The 27,509-nt window shown below is 37.7% G+C and overlaps 1 protein-coding gene across 12 annotated transcripts in view; it reads right to left on the bottom strand.

The window, feature by feature from the left end:
• Window positions 1–1,067: 1,067 nt before the first annotated feature.
• The window catches only part of LOC140650503 (myocyte-specific enhancer factor 2C-like), an 83,971-nt gene continuing 57,529 nt past the window's right edge, over window positions 1,068–27,509 (bottom strand). For 4 of the 12 annotated variants that reach the window (XM_072858868.1, XM_072858874.1, XM_072858872.1 and 1 more), the window contains 4 exons: window positions 15,576–15,748; window positions 13,273–13,402; window positions 12,253–12,388; window positions 1,068–2,228 (listed from right to left, as the gene is read on the bottom strand). In XM_072858868.1, coding sequence (XP_072714969.1) covers window positions 2,117–2,228; window positions 12,253–12,388; window positions 13,273–13,402; window positions 15,576–15,748 — 551 coding nt within the window. In that variant the 3' untranslated portion in view covers window positions 1,068–2,116. Of the gene's footprint in view, window positions 2,325–12,252; window positions 12,389–13,272; window positions 13,403–14,277; window positions 14,302–15,575; window positions 15,749–27,509 lie in introns of all 12 variants that reach the window. The other 8 variants (XM_072858870.1, XM_072858867.1, XM_072858871.1 and 5 more) reach the window with 3 other exon arrangements.

The raw sequence follows: 27,509 nt of genomic DNA, 5'->3' as shown, positions 1-27,509 counted from the left end.
GATATATTTCCCTTAACAAAATCTTCTGTGTTGATATTTAGCTATTGCAGCTATATCCTTCACCATAGTGTTAATGTATGTAAATGAGAGTTGGAACGACTCTTGGAAAAAAGATAAATATAGCCAGTTTTACTATGGCACTAACATTTTGCTTAAACACTGTTTTCCTCCAACAGAAGTTTAAACTGAAACAACTGGATATACCATCTTCTTCTAATAAACAAGAGGGACAAAGAGGAACTGGTCAGGCTATTTTAGTCAAAGGAAAAATATGAGGCAGGAGAAAATGTAGATGCCATATGCTGAAGCAAGTCTTGTTAGGGTGTAAATACACAGGGAGTGTTGTTCAATGACATTCCCACTGTGAGATAATGTGACTACAGAGGTCCATGAAAACAATGCTGATGTAATGGCCAATATTGGTTGTGTAAGATAAATTGACTTTTGAATGGTCCTTTAATTGATAATCTCTCTAAAATTTTTTTAATCTGTGAGAGAAGGGAGTTATCTATATAATAGGTGTGTTTGTGCCAATCCCTCACTTTTTACTCTGTCTACCACTTCTGGAAATATTCACCTGCACTCACATAACTGACAGCTGTTAGAGCTGTACATCCAGTTCTAACAGGCAGAATATCAGCTTCCTTTATGAGAAAGGGCCAAGTTATGCCACTTTGTCATTTTACCCATGGAAAACTACAAGATACACAGGATGTAAGTAACAGAAGGGCCCTTAACCTGTTACAATGAACAAAACAGCATGAAAGAACTAATCAGTATATACAGGTGATCGCAGTTCACCCAACTGGTAAAATGTTGTATTAAAATTATTTAGGTTGTTACACCATGGGTAAATTCTAACTTTTTACGGATCTCTCTTTCAACAGATGACTTGGATCTGTAAAATGTATGCCCAGTAAAAGAAAACTGAAAGAAAAAGGTAATGTGCAACTGCACAAATGTAATTCCCCCTCTATTACGATAACAAAAATTTTTGCTATTACCATATTTATTATATATATTAGAAAGCTATACACAAGCATGTTAATTTCACAGATTTTTTAAAAAGATCCTTAATATTTTATATAATTAGAAATACACATTTCAAAAACAAAACTTCTGCAAAGAGAAAACAGTTATCTTGGTTAGCAAAGCATCGAGTTCTTCATGGCTTAGGGTAGTGCTTTCTATACAAAAAGAAGTCCTCTGTTTTTCTTCAGGACTGTTAAAAAGATTAGCAAAACTATCAAGGAAAAAAAGAACACATTTTGGCTTAAGGAAACTGCAAAAGCCACAAATACTTTGCAAACTGTCTTACTTTTTAATATGAAAATAAGCAAAACCTAATGTACATATTCTTATATTTTTTATTTAAGAAGTGATGCAGACCCAGAATTTAAAAAATAAATATGTTTGCCCTCGAACTCAACATTTTTACAAGTATGGTCCTCTTTAAATGTCTTTGATCCTTTTTAACTGAGGGTCATACTCTAATGATATGCCTGTATATTTGTGAGCGTTTTAGGTATGTTAGGTGACTGAGTCTCTTCCTAGCATTGATTCATGGCCACCCAACTGCTGGGTCTGTCAAAACACCTGTACAATTTCTATATGTTGCATAACAGCTGCTTTCTCTCTCAGTAAAGATTTGCCACTTCTGGCAAATGTTTTCCTTTTGTCTATTTACATGTAAATAACATGGAACCTGCAACATGACACTATCTACTGTAATATACATTTTGCAAGGGAGCACAACAGTGAAAAGAAGTTAGTCTTAAAATCTATTTTATACAAGTGTTCTGTTGTACAACTCAAGTGCTAAGCTTATCTCAGCATTTCTGTTTATCCTTATACTGTATCACTGAGGCAATTTAAAAGTACTTTTACAAAACAGAGTACCTGATTTTTTTTTCCCACACACGGCACATAATGCATATTGACCTCCCTCCCCCATTAAGGTATAGCACACATGCACTACAAGAAAAAAAATGTAATAAGGTTATCATGTTGCCCATCCTTCAGAGAGCCGCATGCGCTTGACAGAGGGGCTTTCCCTTTCATCTGGTGAAGGTCTGGTGAGTCCAATGGGGGAGTGGAATTCATTCTGGTGATCTTCTCAGTCACTTCCATCATATGAACTACTACAGCTGCTCAAACTATCAACAGGAGATCTCCCCGCCTCATGGCGCATATGCCGTGGGTATCTTGAGGGTGTGTTGGTATGGTCTCTAGGAGAAGAAACAGGTTCTGACTTGGTGTTGAGGCTTTGAGTAGAAGGCAGGGAGATATTTGTACTCCGAGATAAATGAGTGCTAGTGCAAGCTCTGTAGGAGGAAAGGAAACCCAGTTACAGACTGAGGAGGCATGGAGCCCCTGGAAATGCACAAACACACAAAACATCAGTGTAAAGGCTCATGCAGTGTTGGTGGATGCTGAGAGAATGAGGACTGTTTACTAGGAGGTATTGTGAAAAAAAATCAGAGAGATGAAAACATCACAACAGACATGGTTCTGTTGAGCGGTTCTGGGATATGCCTTGGGATTGAAATAAAGTCTTTCTCTTTCATTCTCTCATAACAAATAACATATCAACATATTTGTCATAACAAATTTTGGAAGCTGAGCCTTTGCACTGTTGGAACCACCTGTAGGTTTCTTTATAACTAATGCTTGTGTGTGTGTGTATGCGCTGGCTGAGACAGGGGAGGCATGGACTTTCTGCTGGGATTAATTTGATTAGTTCAAATGCACCAAACATTTTTATCACTGTTCATTTTGACATGCAACTTTAGATGCAAACTGTATAACAAAAATTTGGGCTCTGTACATGTTATACCTTTTGGAATGCAGTTAAATTTACTGATCTTTCGATTAACATTAATAAAATACCACAGACAAGTAAGGATTTAGATATGATTTTATGGTATAAATGTATGAATTCATAATTCACACCAGAATTTTTATGAATAAACTACCAAAGAGAAGCTGAAAAGTAGTGGAAGGTATCAGAAGAGTATACTGATTTGCATGTAGGAGAACCCAACTCAGAGGATGTTGCAAACATCAAGAGAAACTGTTGCTCCAAAACTTTTAAAAATATGAGCTATATACCTATTCTAAGTTCATTTTCTTTTTGTGGGCAGGTTATGGCAGAAGAAAGCTGAAATAGGTGGGGAGGAGTGAATACTGAGAATGCATTTTATGTCTAAGGGAGAAAATGAGATCACTTGCATCTGACGAATGCTTTGTACAGAAGCACCACCTACTGGTAAAATCTGACTTTTATTTTATTATTAAAATACAGTTCTCAATATGTAATTCTCATTATGTTCTTAGACATTGTTCCAGTTCAGAGACCATTTACTAGTCTGAAGTTAGTGCCTAATCCCAAACACAGTTTCAAGGTTTCTAATACTGAGGATTTATACAGGGAGAGATTGAAGGTAATAGGGGCAATAGGCCACTTGGCCACAGAAGATTTTAAAACCAAAGGAGCATTCAAACATTTTTACAGCAAGCAGAAGACATTTTGGGATTTGGAAGTATATTTTAAACATGTAGGAGAAACTGTTAAATTTAGACATGGTCATTTCAATTTATTGAAATATTCCACTTTTTCTGATACCTCATTGACTGAGTTGAGCTTTACTTAGGCAAAATCTACTATAACTTTCATGAAAGGCAAAATGTTTTACTTTCTTTTGACACATTTATACTTGAAACTATATGGCTTCACTATTGAATTATATCAACTGCTTTTATCACTACTTATTGCAATGTTAAATAACAGATGGGTCTTGTTAGACAACAGAGAAAAAAGGATGTTCTATCTCCAATTGCTTTCTTACCCTTCAATCCTATAGAGACAAGTTTGTCAAAATTTGCAGCAATCCCTTTCATGAGTCACAGAGTTAGTGATTAATAGCCCTCACTGCAGCAAATGTAGGTATTTTTCTAGCAAACAGGACATTTTTTGCTTTTGTAACTATTAAATAAACTGTATTGGGTCTGGCTGGGATGGAGTTAACTTTCCCCATAACAGCCCTCATAGTGCTGTGCTCTGTATTTGTAGCTAGAAAGGTGTTGATAACACACCAGTGTTTTGGCTACTGCTGAGCAGTGCTCCCACAGCATCAAGGCTGTCTTTCCAACCCCCCCACCCCCAAAGGACAGTAGGCTGGGGATGTGCAAGAGTTTGGGCAGGGACATAGCCAGGACAGCTGATCCAAACTGACCAAAGGGATATTCCATACCATATGATGTCATGCTCAGCAATAAAAGCTAAGAGAAAGGAGGAGGAGGGGGGGCATTTGTTATTAAGGTGTTTGTCTTCCAAAGCAACCACTATGCATACTGAGTCCCTACTTCCCAGGAAGTGGCTGGACATTGCCTGCTGATGGGAAGTAGAGAATAATATTTTTTTTTGTTTTCCTTTGCTTCCATGCACAGCCTTTGCTTTTCTTTATTAAACTGCCTTTATCTCGACCCATGAGTTTTTCATTTTATTTTCTCCCCCTGTCCAGCTGAGGAAGGGGAGTGATAGAGCGGCTTGGTGGGCACCTGGCATCCAGCCAAGGTCAGCCCACCACATAAACACATATAAGAAACCATAAATATCAAACTTGGTCATTTCAATTTACTGAAATATTCTACTCTTTTCCTGAAAACCTGTTGAAATAAATCCAACAAGAATAAAAAATACATTCCTGGGTTTTGTTTTGCTTTTCATTTCCAGTGACGTTATTTTTGGTTGCTTAGGAGATGCTAGGACTCACAGGCTGGCAATTTAGCATGTATGATAAGATTACATATGATTTTAGATGACAAACCTATAGCTAAACCCGAAAGTCTCTTAATACAGGATGGTGGAGCCTGGGGATTTGTTTTAGAAGTGTTTGATAAAAGTGAAGATCAGGTTTGAGACCACCTAAGGAACCTGAACATACACAAGTCCATGGGACATGACAAGATACATCCCAGGGTCCTGAGAGAATTGGCTGATGTAGTTGCCAAGCCGCTCTCCATCATATCTGAAAACTCAGGAGAAGTCCCCAGTGACTGGAGAAAAGGGAATAACACATAGATTTTTAAAAAAGGGTAAAAAAGAGGAACCTGGGAACTACTGACCTGTCAGCCTCACCTCTGTGCATTGTAAGATCATGGAGCAAATCCTCCTGGAAGACATGTCGAAACATATGGAAGGCAGGGAGGTGATTACAGACAGCCAACATGGCTTCACCAAGGGCAAATTGTGCCTGACTAATCTGGTGGCCTATGATGGAGTGACTGCATCAGTGGACAAGGGAAGAGCTACGGATGTGTATTGGGTCTGGCTGAGATGGAGCTAATTTTCCCCATAGCAGCCCTCAGTGCTGTGCTCTGTATTGGTAGCTAGAAAGGTGTTGATAACACACCAGTGTTTTGGCTACTGCTGAGCAGCGCTCACACAGCATCAAGGCTGTCTCTCCAACATTACCCCCTCACCCAGTAGGCTGGGGGTGGGCAAGATCTTGGGATGGGACATAGCCAGGACAACTGAACCAAACTGACCAAAGGGATATTCCATACCATATGATGTCATGCTCAGCAATAAAAGCTAAGAGAAAGGAGGAGGAGGGGGGGCATTCGTTATTAAGGCATTTGTCTTCCGAAGCAACCGCTACGTGTACTGAAGCCCTACTTCCCGGGAAGTGGCTGGACATCACCTGCTGATGGGAAGTAGAGAATAAATCTTTTGTTTTCCTTTGCTTCCGTGCATACCTTTGCTTTTGCTTTTATTAATCTGCCTTTATCTTGACTCATGAGGTTTTTTTCCATCTTATTTTCTCCCCCTGCTGTCCATCTGAGGAAGGGGAGTGATAGAGTGGCTTGGTGGGCACCTGGCATCCAGCCAAGGTCAACCCACCACAGGATGTCACCTACCTGGACTTCTGTAAGGCTTTGATATGGTCCCACACAACATTCTTGCGTCTAAATTGGAGAGATATGGGTTCGATGGATGGACTAATCAGTGGATAAGGAATTGGCTGGATGGCTGCATCCAAAGAGTTAGTCAATTGCTCAATGTCCAAGTGGAAACCAGTAATGAGTGGTGTCCCTCAAGGGTTAGTACTGGGACCAATACTGTTTAATATCTTCATCAGTGACACAGTGGGATTGAGTGCACCCTCAGCAAGTTTGCAGAAGACACCAACCTGAGTGGTGCAATTGATTCACTAGAGAGAAGGGATGCCATCCAGAGGGATCTTGACAGGTTGAGGAATGGGCCCATGCAAAGCTCATGAAGTTCAACAAGGCCAAATGCAAGGTCTTGCACCTGGGTCAGGGCAATCCCTTATATCAATACAGACTGGGGGATGAATGAATTGAGAGAAGCCCTGCAGAGAAGGACTTGGGGATATTGGTGGATGAAAAAGTGAATATGAGCCAGCAGTGCTAGCAGCCCAGAAACCCAAACGTATCTTGGGCTGCATCAGAAGCAGCATGGCCAGCAGGTCAAGGGAGGTGATTCTCCCCTTCTACTCTGCTCTCGTGAGACCCCACGTGGAGTACTGCATCCAGCTCTGGGGTCCCCAGTACAAGAAAGACATGGACCTGCTCGAGCGGGTCCAGAGGAGGGCCACGAAGATGGTCAGGGGGCTGGAGCACCTCTCCTATGAGGAAAGGCTGGGAGAGTTGGGGTTGTTCAGCCTGGAGAAGAGAAGGCTCCAGGGAGACCTTATTGCAGCCTTTCAATACTTAAAGGGGACTTATAGGAAAGATGGAGAGACTTTTTAGCAGGGTCTGTAGTGACAGGACAAGGGGCAACAGTTTTAAACTGAAAGAGGGCAGATGTAGATTGGAAATAAGGAAGGAATTTGTTACAATGAGGGTGGTGAGACACTGGAACAGGTTGCCCAGAGAAGTTGTGGCTGCCCCATCACTGGAAGTGTTCAAGGCCAGGCTGGATGAGGCTTTGAGCAACCTGATCTAGTGGAAGGTATCCCTGCCCATGGCAGTGGGGGTGGAACTAGATGATCTTTAAGATCTCTTCCAACCCAAACCATTCTATGATTTTATGAATCTATATGAGAAGGTGATATCACTTTGCAAAGCCGGGGACACTTAAAAACCCATGCTAGTTAAAAAACCTACACATATTCATTCAAATTTGTTCACATGGAAGAAACTTGACTTTACATGCATACTATTTTGTTACAGCCCCCAAAGGAACAAATCTAAAGAGATAATCTGTATTTTCTAAGAAATACAGCTAGTATTGTTACACTGCAATGTTACTTTTTTAATAGTGTTTCAAAAGTGAGTATGAGAATGCATTTCTATAGATACTTCTTTAGATTCCTTGTGATTCTTCACAGGTGTTATGTAAATAAGTGGCATACAAGTTTGTGGCAGTCAAAAATATTACAGATTGATCTGCATTTTGAACAGTTTTTTAAAATTGAAAAAAATCATTTTGGCAGATCAGGACTGAAATTTCGAGGTTTAAAACAATATAAATATTAAAACAATTGATATGAATTATTCAAAATTTCATTTAAAATACTGTCTTTTAAAAAATATTTTTTTACTAAAACTATTTCATAAATTTAATAGGTGCTTTTGGTGATGGTAATGTACATTATTTGGTTAAAATATTCTGAAACATTTTTACTAGAATCTCATATAAGCTGATATGGCCAATTACAAGGGAAACGTACTGTTACACATAGGTGTGAATGGCAAAAGAGTACATACTTAGGTGCAGTATTTAGTCTTGTATTGTAAACAGAAGATTGACCTCTGCTTAGAAGGGAAGCTTTTTATGATATAAAAAATGAGAATTCTTTTTGCTACGAAATGATTTCTTTGTGTGTGCGAGTGTGGAAACAGCTGTTTATGTATCTGTATGTAACAATGTATATTTTGCACAGTTGCTTCATATAAATATGCAGTTTTGGTCCAGGCATATATTATATTAATCATTTGAAACCTACACTAAGTTCACTGAAAACCAAATAGAGAGAAGTCTACTGAAGGAAGAAAGAGCCTCACATATATGTTTTCTTTTAAACCCACACTTGTTTCTCTAATTACCGTACCTCCTCACTTCAAATAAGCTTTTTGTTCATAAATGTATATAAGGAAACAGTGAAAACTCACTGTAAAATTGTTATGTCTGTAACTAGGAGAACAGTAGATATTTTTTGACTTGCTAGTAATTATTTTTCTTTCAGGTAAAAGCAAAGTATTTTTTTCATATTTTTGATCAAAGCAGAATAACAATTTTTGTGTCGTGATATTTTGATTAGCTTTCACACTTTAAGGTTTATACTTTTAAAGGGAATTTCTAAATAAAGAATAATTGGAAATGGAATCACTGGAACATCTTATATATAAGAAAAAAGGCTCAGTCTGAAATATTTTAGGCTTTAATTCAAAACAAGGAAGTTGGCAGAACTGATAAAAGTTCACAAAATATGATGTCACTACATCTAATATTTTCAGTTAAAAGGATTCAGTGGAAAATATTTGTTCAGGTCCTGTTATGCCTACTAACAAAAATTAATCATTGCTAATTAATCAGCTTGGAAGATAAGAATCACAGAACAAGTCAAAAGCATATATGAATTTGGGCAAGTCTTTCCTTTAGTTGGGCAGAAGTTTGGAGAAACTTCTCGTATGTAAATAATTATCTATATTGCAGATTCTTGAGATGAAATACTGTGACTGAGTTTGCACTTATATTTTATGAAAGCTAAACTTTCACCTGTGGATGACACTTAAGGCAGAAAAGATCCTCTCTTAGACTGATAACTATGGATGAGAGAGAGTGGTTTCCATGTAATGGACTTGTGCCTAAAGAATTTATAATGTTTATTTCAAAGTTAGGAATGAAATCCCCTCCTGGTTAACAGTGATTAACTTCTGATAAACTCTTTGGTCCATGTTAAATAAGTGGTAACCCTCTCTGTAGAAGACATTGCAACAATATTCAGACAAAACCCCTTATGTTTTGGGAGGGATACATTTTGATTTTTAATGGGATTAATGTGTATTTTTTCCAGATGTAGACCCAGTCAAAAGACTGTGAAAGTAATATTTTTCTTTTTAATCTAAAATGTTAAAATGTCTGACTTGCTTTAATGTCACAATCATATCAAAACAGACTCTACATTGTTATCCTATTCACCAGGCTCAGCAAAAGGCCAAAAGCTGTACAGACATGGAAAGTGAACTACTCCCATATGGTCAGATATTTTCCCTTAGGCCCACTGGCACTAGTACGGTTGCTAATTGCAGAGCCAACATGGAGACTTAGAGTTAGATTGTAGAAATCTTCTACACTTATCTGAAAGATGGTTCTGACAGTGCTGCTGAAATTGTTGGGGACTTATCTGGAGCAAGCTAATATGTCAATTACTAACCACATTCTTCTGCCATGCATTGAGGAAGAGGAGCTGATAGTGAAGCTTTCTGTGAAAAACAAACCAACCTGCTGGAGAACTGGAATACCTCTCTTTGCTGGTTTTGGCTGGGATAGAGTTAGTTTTCTTTATAGTAGCTAGTATGGGGCTATGTTTTGGATTTGTGCTGAATACAGTGTTGATAATACAAAGATGTTTTAGTTGTTGGTAAGTAGTGCTTATACTAAACCAAGGACTTTTCAGCTTCCCATGCTCTGCCAGGTGCACAGGAAGTTGGGATGGGATACAGCTGGGACAGCTGACCCCAACTGACCAAAGGGATATTCCATACCACATGATGTCATGCTCAGCAATATAAAGCTGGGGGAAGAAGAAGGAAGGGGGTATGGTATGGTATGGTATGGTATGGTATGGTATGGTATGGTATGGTATGGTATGGTATGGTATGGTATGGTATGGTATGGTATGGTATGGTATGGTATGGTATGGTATGGTATGGTATGGTATGGTATGGTATGGTATGGTATGGTATGGTATGGTATGGTATGGTATGGTATGGTATTTGGGGTGATGGTGTTTGTTTTCCTAAGAAACTGTTATGTGTGATGGAGCCCTGCTTTCCTGGAGATGGCTAAACACCTGCCTGCTGATGGGAAGTAGTGAATGAATTCCTTGCTTTGCTTGTGTGTGTGGCTTTTGCTTTCCCTATTAAACTGTCTTTATCTCAACCCACAAGTTTTCTCACTTTTACTCTTCTGATTCTCTCCCCCATCCTGCTGTGGGGGAGTGAGCAAGTGGCTGTGTGGTGCTTAGCTGCTGGCTGGAGTTAAACCATGACACTCTCCCAGTAACTTCTGTTCTTTTGTAGGCACTCATAAGTCTTTACAGACTACTGTTTATCAACAAACATCTTGCAGATTCCATAGCTTTTCAGTATATGTACTCACTCAGCTAGTATTCCCATAGCACAGGGATTTGGGAAGGTCAAACCCTTTCTAGATCTTATTTTCTCAAATGTCTGGGGATGACTGGATTTTTGTGTGATTGTCTTTATTTTTCTGCAAGTTCTAGCTCAGCTGATGTGGACTGGATATCTTCTGTGTACTTTCAAGTTTAAGTAATCCAGAATTTAGAATAGGTGCTTTTGTATATAGAACTCAGCAACTAAAATAAAGAAATGCTTATGATTTCCTGCACACATAGAAGACTTCTACAGAACTGTCAGTGAAGCAGCTTTCATAGCTGAATGGATTTATGAATCACTGAAAGAATAATAAGAGTAGCAACTCAGAATGTATTCCACCAGCCACAGCTATTATACTTTCTGTGATATGAATTAGAAACAGATAATGATGTATGACATATCTGAAAAAGCACATAGTTAGTTTAGGATTTAACTTATTTTTTTTGTTAACCAAATAGCCTTATTACATTCTTTGATACACCACTGAAAACCATCAGCTTATTGTAAAGTTATACATTGATATTTAACATGTGAGTTTTTGATTTATTTGAGACTTTGTCTTTAGTTGTATAGCTAGCCTGAATGTTGACCCAGAAACAGTGCAAACCTCAAAAGGAAACAAAAGAAGAATTAGAAAGTTAAGACTATTTTTTTCTAACACAGCAACTATTTCAGTTGTATGTTTTTTTTATGTAGTTAGTATCTATATATGCTTATTTATATAGAAGTGGGGTTCAAAAAGTGTATGTGTCCTCTAAAACACTTGTATAGCTGTCCTTTAAAAACCCAAACCGTTTGTACATGGTAATGAACTTACAGTAAGTTACAAAGTGTGGTCAGAAAAGTTAGAAGGAGAATTCTGAAGTTTTATAGTATTAAATACTTTCAGATTATGGCAACTGTCTTGTATAAAAATTAGTGCGTGTGCACAATACCTCTTTCTGAAAAAAATTGTTTAATTTTCTAATGCTTGTGAATTCAAATTATACTCAAATATACTCCAGTTGCTTTCAGCTTGTACTTTTACAATGAAAACTTTTAAAATTCAAACATGTCTGGCCATACCTTAGGTTAAGTGTGGAGTGTTGGCGAATTCTTAGGATCTTACTTGATAGAAACTGCAGATATTAGGATTTTTGAAAAATCATACTCTTAAAGTTTATTTGAATTAGCCAATAGGTTACTTTTTCAATAACTCATTAAAGTGTGAAAATTCACACAAGGAAATCACCTAAAAAATACTGAAATAATTTAGCAGTATGCTTCACCAATCTTGAAGAAATATCTTGAAATTAGCCACTAGAGGGCTGTCCTCCTCAACATAGGTAAATCACAATAAATTTTATGGGCTGCCGGGTTCTTAGGCCTAATTATGTTATTTGCTTGTATAAAACATTTTGAAAGAAGTGAAATTTGTATGTCATAGCTGAGCAGATGGGAGCATATGATTATTATAGAATGTTAAGACTTAATCTAAGGTCAAATCATTATGTCACTGATTAAAAATAATTAGAAATTTTTCAAGTTTATTGTAAAGGTTTGTGCTATAGTAACTGCAAATAAAAGGAATAAAGGGCAAAATAAAGCAACAGTGTTTAGTTTTGTCTTTAGTGGTGAAATAAAATGCTATTTAAAGAAATAAAGAGCAAAACATGAGCAGTAATCTTTACTACTGAGAAAATGTCAGGGACAGAGAATATTTCATTTTAGCTACCTGAAAAACTTTTCATGAAATATGTAGTTTCAGTTTTTGGAAATGGAGCTGTTATACACAGTAAATATTTCCTGATATGTTATCTTGATATATTCCAGATTTGGGATTACTGGGGATACAGAAGTCACTGTAGAACAATATGATAGTTTAAAGTAAACACTGCTTACCCCAATTGACTGAGGGCAGATGGTGGTATATTATGTAGGTGTTGCTGTTGCCAGCCAGTCACAGAACCAATATGAAGAGCGTTGGCTGTATTAAACCCAGAGAGAGATGATATATCTGCACTACTCAGAGAATATTCTAGATTTGAAAACAGAAAAGACAATAATTAAAAGAGAATTAAGGAGGAAGGAATTAAACAATAACTAGCATAATAATTTGCACATCACTTAATATGCCTTTTAATTTTAATTACACCAATCATATTAAGTTGCACTAGGAAAAACAGACTCTCCTCTTCAGTCAACTCATTAATTTGGGAGCAAATAATGCACTAATAATTATTCTGTAATTTACCAGGGCTTTTCTGGATCTGAAAGATCAAAAGTATTCTTAGCCTGTATATCCATCATAACTATATATGCATTTTCACGGAGCAAAAGACTTGAAAAACATCGTAATATATTTCATTTATGATCCTCCTCACAGAAACTAGTAGGTAGTCTGTGTCTGAGCAATGCATATCTTCTCTAAAAGCATCTGATATGTATACCAACATGTTTTATACAGTAGCAATGTGCATGGAAAATGGAAAGCATGTCTTGGGGCTTCATTTCTAGTCCCTTCTAAGTAACTATGTAATAGCCCACAAACTTATTAAACTCCATTGTGAAACTGCTTGCTCCCACTACCCTTATGACTTTAGGAAGGTGCATTCAAGACCTAGGTGAAATTATCTGTTGTATTAAGAGGATTAGGAAGTCTCTTTTAAGTTACAGTTCTTATTAAAGCCAATGGAAAAAAGCTATCAAAGCAGTTTTCTATTCAAACAAAATATATATTTTTAAATCAATATGTCTCAAGTCAGTGACAGATACAGAATAAGTAAATGAAGCATGAAAGCATATCAGCTATGAATTTTTTAGTTTAGCCCAGCAATCATTGGCTAATTCATTACTACTGAGACAGACATTTATCAGCATCTTGTTCCCTCCCCCACCTTTTACATCTGCACTGATACTTACCAGTACCATATGTTGTTGAGATGGCTGATGGGTATCCTCCCATCCCTTGCCCTGGTAGAGTAGGAGTTGCTATGGAAACCACTGGAGTAGCCAATGACTGAGCAGACTGGGAGTTAGTTATCCTCTGATTCTTTTAAAGTAAGATAAACATATTATTGACTAGCTTTAAGTCAGTTAAGTGTATTAGCTTTCTGGGTATGCTTTGTGCATAAGAAATACAAGCTGATATAAATTTGTAGAAATTAATCATTTAACATGTGGTTTTCATGAACTCTGTCAACTCTATAATTTACAATCCTTCAAGAGACCAGTTGTCACCATAGTAACCCATTACATCAGTATCTCCTGGGTAACTGAACTAGTAACAAGTAAGATTGCTTTTATTGTGGGTAGAAAAACTGATGAAATATGTAAATGCTATTCCTATTGTTTTGCTTTTCATTCAAATGAAAAAACAAGAAAGCATTAATGGATTTTATGCTTAATTCAGTGAGTGGCACCCCAATAGAACTGAATACTGAACTCTTTATAGCAGCAGATGGTGCTCTGCCTACTTTGCTTTTTGTAATAGCAAAACAAACTTCAAGGAGTATTAGGTAGCAAAGCAGTTACACATTTATCTTTAACTCTGAGGCACTAGATGCTGTAACGTAAAATTGCATTTGAGAACTCCAGTCCTGTGAGTGGCAGGACAAAACATCCAGAGAGCCACCAAAAAATGTAAGAAGGCTGTGTCATCTTCAATAGCACAAGATTACACACTATCAAAACTCCAAGCTCTAACAACAGGAAAGCTTTATTTTAACATGCATAATTTGAATATGTGCAAAAAGTGCATCTTTGTCTTCTATATTGCTAGATTTCAAAAATTATGATTCTTTTGTTTATAATATAGTAATGGTAAAGTTTTCTATTTTATTTCAATCACCACTTCTACACAAATATAAATCAGACAAAAGAACTGTTTTTTTCCCCATTATTAAGATGAAGGTCACTACCACTTACCAAAAGCAGATCAACATCCTCACACTGAGAGCATAGGAAAGGAGCATTAAAAATTGGTGAATGTATATATTTACCAGGGTGCAGATTTTCTAGTCTAATGAACAGCTTCATCTGATAGGGGTAGCAAATTAAATATTTTCTGAGCATAGCTTAGAAAAATAACAGTTCATAGATCTGTTCTTTGTCCTTTTAATGAGATGTTTGTCTCAACTGTGAAGACAATCTATTCAGTTTTCAGCACAACTCTTTGTCTTAGAATTAGTTATTTCTTCCACAACCCCAGTGGCTGCAGATAGTGTTGCTATACCTGGTTTCAGGAGACCTGACCATTCACAGAATCCCTTGGAAAGTATCAGTTTTTAAGGACCTTCAAATAAATCATTTAATGAAGACAGCTTGTCACTGCCTTGGTTGATTTTGAGTATAGCCCTGTAGGAGACTATTTATTACTTATCCTCTCAGAAGACAGCATCACATTTATGGGGGGTTTAGTTAGATATTCAAAGTTAATTTATAATGCATCAAGTTAAAGTAGCCAACTTGAAAGTTGTTTTAATAGTGTGTCTGTTAAATAATAGAAAAATGTGTTTATAGCATCACTTAAATTCACCATCAAGATATTTTTTTTAATGAAGTTCACTTTTAATGTTAAATCATTCATGAAAGACTTGCTTGCAACCACTAATCAACAATTTTACTTGTAACCACTTTCAGTAGGGAACTGAAAGATGCTCACATGACACCTTAACGATTCAACCTTCTATCATACTACTCTGCTTACATTTTTTTAATCCTGGCAGGAGATACAGCAATCTGATGCCCCATTTTATCTTGCTCTATCTATTTACTACCTCTCATCATTATAAAATTTGGCCTTTGGAGATCAGTGTGATAGAATTCAAATTAATTTATTTGTAGTTAATCTGCCATCTTCTGAGAAACCGTGTGGCTAAATATTTAAGAAAAATATAGTGTAGTAGTAATACTTCGGGTTGAATTCAGTCTTTATAATAAATCCAGGAAAGGCTCTTTCAGCTACTAGGAAGGAGAGTGCACAAGTTTAGACTGTGCAAGACACAGTTCCCATTTTGTAACTCAATAGAAAAATGAAGTAAAAATGACTTCATCAAAGCAATCAAATAGGCTCTGCAAAATGTCAGGCCTTAAGGTTAGATAGAAAGACTAAGTAAGCAAGAATATGGAATGTTTTTCTACTGATTTTAGTAGATTTAGCAGGCCTTGTAATTCTTAAATATCTCTTATTTGAAAGGGGAAAAAAAGCTTTGAGAATGCATTACCACTGATGGCATTGTATTTTTGCTGCCAGGTGGAATAAGCACTCGGAGATCTGGTTTATGGTTGTTCATTCCCAAATTCATTGGGAGCGGAGATTTTGCTTGCATATTCTTATTCAAATTGCCAGGTGAGCCCAGCAGACCTGGTGAGTTGCAGGGGTTGCCATACCCATTTCCTGTTTAAAAAAAAAGATAAAAGAAAAAAAAAGAGAGAAGGGTCATAAGCTCAAAGGTATTTCTTAAGACTGAACATTAAAAATTTCAAATAAAAAATTCAAATACATGTATCAAGTAATGTATCTATATAGGAAAATACAACTCATGCCATATTTGGAACAACTAGTCTTAAAATGCTTTCCTTCATGGCAGACAACATTTCACTGATATGCTGCATTTTAACTTGATTATATGACTCTATTTATAGTACTATAGTATATACAATGATATACTGTGCACTCAAAGGAGCCAAGATCTAACTTTGGCCTTAAAGAGAATTAGGAAAGTCAGATGATATTATGGCTTAAAAAAAAAAGAAGTCAAAGCTATGCTGTGTTTTCTCAACAAGTACAGAGGATTCTGACTTGCCTGACTCAGCCCTTTCCAGTTCATGATTTTGTTTTGTTTTTAATCAAAGGATGAATACAGCAAGGCTATAATTTCCAGAAAAGGCAGGGGAGGAATAGGAAGATTCTTAAATGTTTTTGGCTCTCTTTCCCCACACTTTTTGGACCTGATTCTGTCAACACTAAAGTCAATGGGAGCAAGAGCATGTCCTTATTTGGAATATGCCTCCATATTCTTCATCTTAATTTCTTTGCTGCTTTCTGCAAGCCCCAATAACAATTCTGAGAAGCAAATGCTTAATTATTTGTTTTCAGAAATGAGTTTCCTTCTCTCACTAAATAATACTAACAACTGTATATCAGTACTGTTACTGACCTACCATCCCGCTAAAAATGAGACCTCCCTTTTTAATCTAATTTCATCTCCTACCCTCACAAAGTTTGGGGAAAGAGATGACTTTTTAGCGTAGCCTTGAAATTCTGTCACTACAGGGTCAAGAGAGATACAGAAACTGCCCAGCCATAGTGAGGCAATAGTATGAAAATTAATTAATATAGAAAGAGAAAAATTTTGCATATAAATACCAGGAAAAAAAATTTTAGGGAAGACATTCTGTTCTGGGCTCATCTTTTGTTTACAGCTAGCAAGCTGCAACACACAAGCTAAAAACAGTGTGGGAAGATGAACTAGTGAGCACAGAACAGACCTATGAATTAGAATCCCTGGAACTTCACAATTTCCTTTGTAGTCCCAAAGTCAGTGAAGCACTCAGTATCTCACTTTTTTCATATGTGAAATGGGGGTTACAGCCCTAATGAACATAACTGCATAATGGAACTAAATTTAATAAAGTCTATGAGGTGGCCATAAAAATAACAGTAAATTATAGTGAATCTGTTTTCTAGTTTGGATAATGAAGTATGCCCAAGCATTACTACCATTAAATAATATTTTTAATCTGCAAGCACATGAACTAATTGTATTAATCATATCAACAAATTCATGAAGAAAATTGATCAAGGACTATTAAATACAAAAATACCACTTCAGGCTCTGGAACACCCTGAACCGTGAAAACTAGGATTGGGACACAGAGGAAGTATTACTAAGTGCTTGACTCATATTCTTTGGGTACCTGCTATTAGCCACTGGTCTGCCCTGGCTTTTTTATTCTTATGCTTTTACTTATAATAATCTTCCAACACTTTGAAAAAAGAATTAAGATCAAAACTTAAATGCACTCAGATCACTTCAGAGATTTTAAACAAAAATATTCTTTGTAGTTAGTCTGGTTGTTTATTTCCTTAATAATATCTTACAGTTAGTGAGACAAAATGAGTTAATTTTTAAAAAGTATATTTTACACTTATCAAGCAAAAAGAGCACTGGCAAGAATTTACCATTTCATGTTAGTAGGATTTTTCTTAAGCCAACAATTGCTCTCAACATGGATTTGCTATATTTTAAGCTCTAATTAATGCTATGTGTTCTTACAGGTGAAGAGATTAAAAGGGGCATTTTAAATATACAATATTGCTTTTTTCTAGAAACTACAGTGCCTTTTAAAAGCTGAACTTCAGTTTGACAAACTGAAGACTGGAAAAACAGTTATGACATGGTGAAAGGATCAAGAGAAGAAACTGAAGCAAAAGAAGAGCTTTTCTGGTGCTGGTTTCATACAGGAGCTATTTTACCAAAAGGAAGTAAAACTGCCTTGTGAAATCTGTTGTATGACAAGCATTTGTTCAGAGTGTGAAAATAAAGCTGTTTGAAGAAACAATGTAGTTTTTAAAAATTCTTCAATATGCTAAAATATTTAAGGAAACAGCATGCACTGTAGCCTATATGTTTGTTTTTATGCTTGCAATTTTTGGAGAAAAGAAACCTTTACAAGAAAACACTCCTGTTTCCTACAGAAGATTTGCTTAATATAATTTTCTATTAAAAAACTAAGAGAAAGAATGCATCCTTATCAAATTATACTGTTCAGAAACTTTATTCAGACCTTTAATATTATTTACCTACTGATGTAAAATACTTTGAACAGTGATAACATTTCTTACATTTATATTTTTAGAACTTTTATTTTAAGAACTACTGCAGTCTTCTCTTTACCAATGGATTTCTGCTGTTCATGGCATATTATGCCAGCTAGCATTTTGGAGCCATAAAATAGACATTCTTCCTTCCAGCCACCAAATTGTTATTCTTTTGGTATAATGTGGATTCTGGAATGTAAGACTGTGGAACTTAAACCAATGATATAGAAACCCATTATTTAAAAATCACTGATGAATACATGCATGTGGCTTGCAGTTAAGAAAAATCTGCATTTAAACTATCTATTTAAACCATATCCTCCTTACTCAGAAAGCTGTAGCTTGCTCTGAGGCAGCTGTCCCAACTTCAGATAAATCCACCAAAGAGAATGGTCTCATTTACATTCAGAGGCACACACACACAAACAAAAAGTATAAAATGCAGCATTTTTTACCCTTTCTTAAATATGTTATCACAGAGGCTCTACCAACGTCACTGATCGGCTCAGCTTTGGCCAGCGGCAGGTTCGTCTTGGAGCCAGCTGGAACTGTCTCCGTCCAACATGGGGGCAGCTTCTGGCATATTCTCACAGAAGCCACCCCTGCAACTCCTCCTGCTACCAAAACCTTGCCATGTAAACCCAGTACAATAATGAAAATAAAACCAGTAGATGCACAAGTTTTAAAGGGCATATGTCAGAATTTGTAAAATTTACAGTATTTTCAATTTTGGAAGTTTTCAGAGAAAATTATTTTTCTTAGTGTTGTTTGTTATACTGATCTGAAAGAGTAAAAATATTTTACACATAGAAGAGCTTGTTTCTAGACAGAACTAGTGGAGCAGCACATGTCATGAAATGCAGTGCCAGACTTTGTATTTGGACTAATGCCACAATATAAAGACAAATGCTTTCTGAGCATAGAATGCTCTTCTTGGGCATGTTCCCATATACTGCAATTAGGCACAAGTGCCATTAACTAGAGAGAATTTTGTCCAAGTGCAGATTGCATGATTAATCCTTATGATATCCCTTTTTAAAAACTCACATCCAGAAAAGCTATTTTTATGCACTGGTAGTTAGTCAGTCAATAAAAATTAATACAGAATATTAATCTAGTCATGGAAAACTACTATTTGAACTATGTTGCAAATTAAAGTACAACTATCTTAAATGGTCACTTCTGTATTGTAAGAATTTAAGGGTAAGAATAAGGCACAAGTTTATTCAGGATAGGACGGACAGTGAAGTTTATTTCTCTTCCTTCATACCCCATTAGTAACATCTGCACCTTACGTATAGTTTGGATCACTGGTATGACAATGGTTGCAAACTAGCTGCAATTCTCAATATTCTCAGAGTTATGGAAATGCTTCTCTACTGAGCATTTAAGTTTGGAACCTTTCCACATATTAAGGTAACACAAATAAGGAGTGAATAATTTATTTCCATATCTCTCAACATTCTTGAACAGCATTGTCATGAGTTCAAAGTCTCAAAGTATGAAAAATCAGATGATTTTTGTATTTTGACTTCTTGAAGTTTTGATCCTGTTGATTTTTTATTTTATCATTTCAAAGAAACAAAAATATAATTAATGAACAAAACCTCTATGGTAGTCCTAGAAGAGTTAAGAACAAGACAATAAATATGTCCTTTCTTTGCTTTTTTCTTTCATTTACTCTAATGCTTTTCACTGACCATATGGGTTGAGAATTTAGAAGATGTTTAGGAACCTGGGATGCCTACTTCCCATTAATTTTAATAGGAAAGAACTTTCAAATTTTTGAAGGAGTTTTAATAAATATTAGTAGTCATTTCAAGTTCTCAACAAGCATATGCTCTTACTTGTGGAAATTATCATAATTCTTCCAAGAAGAATATGTACATTCCATTTAATGGAGGATTCCTATTTCTTATTGGGTTACATTAAATACAAATACCATATTGTGGGATAATTGCTGGAGGTGACTTAGAAATTAAACTTATATTCACACTTTTAGGTAAGGCACAGCATTGAAGAAGCTTCCCGGGTGGAGTGCGACTGACATGCAAGGAATCCATTCCATGGAAGTTCCCTAGGCCTGCAACCTTAGATGTTGGTAACGCCAGGGGAACTTGGTGTGCTGACTCTAAGAGGAACTGCTCAGAGGGTGGAGCGGTGTGGAGATGCCGCGGCCAAGCTCTGCGATCATATGGGAACTTAAAGGTATCATGGAACTGATAAGCTGCATATTTGCTACCCTGGGCCAACAGCCTGCCACGTTTTTGACAAAATGCTGTCCTTTTGGTGAACTTTGCTCATTATAACATCATTATAATACCAAAACACACCTCCATCCCAAAAGCTACCCGCCTCCAAGGTGCAACCACTCCTCACTGAGCTTGTGCTCTGAATTTTCCTAGCTTATACCTTTAAAAGCGAAGCGAGAAAACTTTACACCAATCCTAAACAAAGGTATGTATGACTAGAGTCACTCAAGCTCCACCTGAAAGGTGAAAGATAGTATAAAATGGCTTAAGAGAAAGAGAATGTTAGGGAAGACACCATCGTGTACCACTCTGACGTTTGGGATCAGTCAATGGGCTGAGCCTCTCTTCCCCCCCATCAGGACGCCTTTGGGTAAGAGTCGAACACTTGGTTATTCCAAGTGCCTCCCCGGGAAACTTAGAAATCTCTCTAGAGTTGCTTTATTATCTTTTAACGCGTTTGTGTCCGGCCGTGTTACTCATATTCTTGGTATTTGCATGTGCTTTGCAGACAGTGAATTTATCACCGGTAATCCAAAGAACCTGTGTGTCTGTTGCTCTAATAAACTGCACTCTTCACTGATCTAGCCGTGGTAGTTCTCATTGAACACGACCAGACTCTTTAAGTGTGGCCGTGATAGTTCATGCGACACGACTAGACTGGGGGTGTAAGCGCGTTATTAGTGAATCCATAATCGTGAAGTTCAGTATGCTGAACACGACCGGACTTATAACGTTGTAAATTAATGCTGTCGCCTTAGCGAAAGCCCTGAGAAGGCTCTGGTTCTGATAAGTGGCTATACACACAGTCCTTAGAAAATAAACCGTTGACCAAGTCTGAGACTAGGACTGGACCTAGCCGCACCTAGACTCCTCTCTGAGAAGGAGTTTAGAAAGCAAGGGGGTCCTGTCTGAACCTCGTGACTCAACGGGAGGGTTTCCCCCCTCCAGCCACTCCTCAGACTCCTATTTGTATGCGACAGTAACTCTTAACGCAACACATATATGTGACATTATGACTGACCACCAAGCCTGTCAAAAGGAATGTTAAATTTAGAATGGGTCTATATAAATATGAGATCAAACTATGCTATAATTTACCCTGGAATTTATAATATAAGAAAAATAAATGAAACAAGAATAAATGCAGTAATAGAAATTTTGCTATTTTCACATTCAGTTTTACACTCCACTCGATTCAGTTTCCCACTACTTAGAAGAATGATAATTTTGCCTAATAGTAATTACAAGGCAATGAATAGGTGCCTTTCTCTTCTTGCATCTTATGTGTATATATTTTTTATACAACAATATGCATTGTTGGAACAGATCTTATTGTTTACCACCCAAACAAAATAAATACCAACAATAATGAACTAATGCCAGGAAGTTGTACTGGTGTTGACCTAAACATACTTTTAAAAAAGCTAATTGAAGGTTCTTACTTACATGTTGCATGTTAGTCATCTCATAGTACATGACCTTTACTAACTTCAAGTGGTAGAAGAAAACAAATCTGCAAATATGCTCATCCAGAAAAAGAATATCTTTACATTAAAGTACCTGCCCATTTCCACATTACACTAATAGACCTTTGTCCTGGTTTCAGCTGGGATAGAGTTAATTTTCTTCCTAGTAGCTGGTATAGCACTGTGTTTTGGATTTAGTATGAGAATAATGTTGATAACACGCTGATGTTTTAGTTGTTGCTCAGTAATGTTTACAGTAGTCAAGGACTTTTCAGCTTCCCCTGCTCTGCCAGGTGCACAAGAAGCTGGCAGGGGGCACAGCCAAGACAGTTGATCCATACTGGCCAAAGGGCTATTCCATACCATATGACATCATGCTCAGTATATAAACTGGGGGGAGTTGGCCGGGGGGCAGCGATTGCTGCTCGGGGACTGACTAGGCGTTGGTCGGCGGGTGGTAAGTGGTTGGGTTGCATCACTTGTTTTTTTTCCTGAGTTTTGTTTTTCTCTCTCTCTTGTTGTTTTCATTATTATTATTATTATTATTATTATTATTATTATTATTATATTTCAATTATTAAACTGTTCTTATCTCAACCCAAGAGTTTTCTTACTTTTGCTCTTCTGATTCTCTCCCCCATCCCACCGGGAGGGAGGAGGGTGAGTGAGCGGCTGTGTGGTGCTTAGTTGCCAACTGAAGCTAAACCATGATAACCTTCTTTACTGAATTACTGAGACCCAGCTGAGACAGATGTGGTATATAAAATTTATTGACTTGCTGTGAAAGAATTCTCAGGCATCTTGTGAAATATCAGCTGCTTTTTGTACTGAAATAGGAACTCTTTGCTCTTGTTATAGCTTAAGAAATCAACCATTTCAAATAATGTAAATATAAATGTAAAGATTCCTACAACAATATAGGGCTAAGTTGATATCTGACAGTGACATCCTCTCTCTAATTAGCTTATTCTGGTGATACAGGTAGTATAACTGTTACTAGGAAATTCTTGCTCTTCAAAGTCTAAAGCTATGTAAAGGGCTCTGTTGGCACTACAGTTTTCCTGTACTGGGAAAAAGCCAGTATTTGGGAATCATTAAAATGCTGTGAATAATATAGGCAATTTAGGTGTATGTGATGGCCACCTGCACTGGGAGTGCACAAAGAAAAAGGTTGCATTGTGTATCATCTCATTTCACGATTATTGAGGAGTTATTGAGAAGATTTCATTTTGGGAGCCAAGCAAAACTCCACTGCTCCCATTGCAATGGAGATAAATGGTCTGATCAAATTTGCTAAGGAAAACTGTGTGTATGATTTGCTTATATTTGCAATATATTGTCAAGAAAATGGCTTCCCTACTCTATAGCTCTTATTTTTCAGTTTTGCTACATCCCTGGGCTGGTTAAAGCACTTAGGCTCAGATCCTACATAGTCTGAAAGTCTGGGTCTTACTGCTTAATCTCATATTTACTATCATTAACAGTCCCCTAAAATTCTTGCCCAAAGTTCCAAATTGCCCAGGCACAGCGCATATGGTGAGAGACAATTTTATAAATGAAGGCTCAACTGTGAAGAGATTACCTCTCATCCCTATTCATGCTGTTCTGGCATTCCTAAAACCTCCATATGCATGTGTCAGGGCCCTGATGGCACTACTGGGCCTTACTGGCCTTGCCCAGGCTCCCCTGGGGCCTTCCCCCACCCCTGCCCATGGCCCAGGACCCCATTTCAGCCCAGCCCAAAGATGCCATAGGAGTGCTGGTCTTCAGCTCTGCCACAGCCATGCCCTGCCTGGCCATGGGCCCCACTGAGTTGGGCCGGACACGTGGGCTGACGTCCCAGGCTGGCCTCAGCCCATCCCAGTCCCCAAGGAGGTGCCTGATGCCCTGGGCTGGAGGCTGCCCCTGGCCTGCCCTGCTCCCTTGCTGGGGGTGATGGGACAGGCCCTGGCTGGCGAGGCCCTGCCATGCCTGCCCATGAAGCCCCCATAGCTCCAGGCTCTCCAGCCCTCAGGGAGCCACCCACCTTCATGGTACCCTGACAGCATGTTCCTTATCATGAAGGAATTAAAAACCAACTCTCTCTCTTCAGATCTTCATGTTGAGTACTGCCAACTACCTTAATGAACTGTTTACATGGATGAAGTAGTCAAAATTAATTCTAATCCATGAACTAGTGCCATCTAAAATTTGGAACATCCTTAGAATCTGTTGTTACATGTTGAATATTTGCAGGTGCACACATCAATTGCTGAAAAAGGGCATGTATGTCCAATACTGCAATGACCAGGCTCAGATTTCCTTCAAGACAGAGAGGCTGCTTCTCAGGCAGAAGTTGAAAATAAAGGAGTAGCTCTTTGGCCACTTGACAGTGCAGAACACACTGCAAAACACATTTTTGGAAATCTAAGGTAGTGTCACAAATCTAGGAGGCTAAAAATCTGAAATACTTTTTCAACCAGAGAAACAGATGAGTTTATTCACACACAGAGTGAAAGACCATGAGAACAAAAATCTGACTTTGTCTGTCACAGGCCATTACATTTCATGCAAATACTTTAATGCTGAATCAAGTACATGACTAAGTATATGGCAAACTAATCTGATCACCAACACTGTGGTTTATGTTTTTCTACTATAATAAAATACATATTTAAATGTTTTTAAAGTAGTTCTTGCACTAAGCATTCTCCCACCTTAGACTATGTAAGGAATTCACACCTTAAAATAAATGTAAAGGTGGCACCTGACTACAGAATTAGCCTGTGATCACCTACATGAGGAACTGTAAGCAACCCTTCAAAACATTTCTTATTGCAAATAGGTTTCCCAAGCTGCAGGCAGACATTTCAGAACATCTCTGGACTCCCTCCTTCCAACCTTTGTAATAGGGGTATATCACATATGCTGTGAGGGTATGGTATGTGTCTCAAACTCTGTCAACACAGAGAGAAGGGGAAGTGCTCTGCCTGCTTAAAGCTGACATCATCTTTATTCCTCCCTTTTTGCTCAACACAGAAACAGGGCAATAGATGATCCAAGTCCAGGTCATTTGTGTTTTTTAATTTTCCAGTACAGTTATTGTCAGTATGCTTATATTCTGATATTGTCTAATCATAACATCTTATTATTTGCTTTTGCAATTCTTTAATTGCATCTAATTTCAGGAATTTCAGAGCATAAAGCTTTAATGCAGAAATGCTATATTTCCTATATCTTTACCTCTGATTGTATTGAATAATTTCTTTCCACTTCCACAACACTGTTTTGTTCTAATATGTTTATATCAATATCTATGTCTATCTCAGAAAACATATATTTCAAATTATCTTGTTTGGTTTGATGCTTTATCTAATCAGCACAGTAAATAAGTTCTAATTAGTGAGAAAAATCACAAGAAAATTACACAGTGGTCTTCAATTTTGTGCTTTATAAAGACTACACTTTTGTAGTTCAAAAATATGGGCACCGCACAATGAGCATCAGAACCACATTCCTGTGCATTATCGGCTCTGGTGGTTTTTAAAGTCCAAATATCAGGGACCAGATAGTCACTTAAAGGTGTCTTACCATGGTGAAATAGATATCCTACCACTGTCACTGGAGCTGTAGCTGTTACCATGAGGAGTAGACACAGTGCAGTATCCCCTACCTTGCATAGCATTCCTTCCTCACCGACTGTTCACATTTGCATAGGTTAGTGTCACTCTCCGCACTAGGAATGCAGAATTCTTTTACACTAAAGTCCAGTCTATTAGAAGAGGTCAATGCCAAAAATCTAAGATGGTTTTCAACAGTGCTCATCTAAAATTTAGCCTGCAAGACAACTTTTCTGAAAATCTTGCAGTAAGTGGCACAGACCTGATCTCCTAGCATGCACAGGATGCACAAAATTATATCAGGACCTCATCTGTCTGAGATACCCCCCCCCCAATATATTTTCAGAACTTAGCTGCTCACTTATGATTTTCAGTTAATTCTTAGAATCATAGAATCATAGAATCATTTAGGTTGGAAAAGACCTTTAAGATTATCAAGTCCAACCATTAACCTAGCACTGCCAAGTCCACCGCTAAACCATGTCCCCAAGCACCACATCCACACATCTTTTAAATACCTCCAGGGATGGCGACTCCACCACCTCTCTGGGCAGCCTGTTCCAATGCTTGGCAACCCTTTCAGTAAAGAAATTTTTCCTAATATCCAATCTAAACCTCCCCTGGCGCAACTTGAGGCCATTTCCTCTCGTCCTATGGCTTGTTACTTGGGAGAAGAGACCAACCCCCACCTCACTACAACCTCCTTTCAGGTAGTTGTAGAGAGCAATAAGGTCTCCCCTCAGCCTCCTTTTCCCCAGGCTAAACAACCCCAGTTCCCTCAGCTGCTCCTCATAAGACTTGTGCTCTAGACCCTTCACCAGCTTTGTTGCCCTTCTCTGGACATGCCCCAGCACCTCAATGTCTCTCTTGTAGTGAGGGGCCCAAAAGTGAACACGGTATTCGAGGTGCCTTACCAGTGCCGAGTACAGGGGGACAATCACTTCCCTAGTCCTGCTGGCCACACTATTTTTGATACAAGCCAGGATGCCATTGGCTTTCTTGGCCACCTGGGCACACTGCCGGCTCATGTTCAGCCAGCTATTGACCAACACTCTCAGGTCCTTTTCTGCCAGGCAGCTTTCCAGCCACTCTTCCCCAAGCCTGTAGTGTTGCATGGGGTTGTTGTGACTCAAGTGCAGGACCCGGCACTTAGCCTTGTTGAATCTCATACAACTGACCTCGGCCCATTGATCCAGTGTGTCCAGGTCCCTCTGTAGACCCTTCCTCCCCTCAAGCAGATCAACACTCCCACCCAACTTGGTGTCATCTGCATCCTTACTGAGGGTGCACTCAATTCCCTCATCCAGATCATCGATAAAGATATTAAACAGATATTAATAAAATATTAATAAAAGATATTAAGAATATGAATTGCAGTATACAACATAAGACAGTGTGGTGTCCTAATGAGCAAGAATGCACAGACAAAATAAAGAGTGAAATCACTGTCTCACTGAAGCAAAGAGTACAGTTTCTACAGACTTCACTAGGAAAAGAATTTTATCCAAAGAATCCAAGTTATTCTAGAGGAATATTTGTAATTTATTGTCATAAAGGAAAAAAGTCAGTCATGCCTGTCTTTAAAATCCTACTTACAAAGCATCACAGTTTGGATAACTCAATTGTATATTACATGTGAACTTAGGGCTTTCTTACTTTCAGTCCTTCCAAGTTGTCTTTTTATAAATACAAATATTGAGACATTGAGAATTAGAGGGACGATGAGACAGAGAATAACTAAATAAATTACTAAGTCAACACTTACAAAACTGATGGAAGCCTAACAAAGGCCAAATTTTCACAGATTTCCATCGAGGTCTACTCAGAATGAGCTTACATGGACCTCTTTATGGATAAGATGTCACATGAGTTAGCTGAAAATACACATCCAACCTTTGCATATGACACACAAAGTCAATGTGAGATTTTTTTGACTTTTAGATGGACAGCAGCCTCCATCCTTTCAAATCCATTCTCAAAGGTTTGCTGATGTGATATTTACCTGTATGAAAAGAGT

The sequence above is a fragment of the Ciconia boyciana genome, chromosome 4, assembly GCF_034638445.1.
Source record: "Ciconia boyciana chromosome 4, ASM3463844v1, whole genome shotgun sequence".
Classification (NCBI taxonomy): Eukaryota; Metazoa; Chordata; class Aves; order Ciconiiformes; family Ciconiidae; genus Ciconia; species Ciconia boyciana.
The sequence above is the reverse complement of the archived record's forward strand: the minus strand, read 5'-3'. Positions and strand labels throughout refer to the sequence as shown.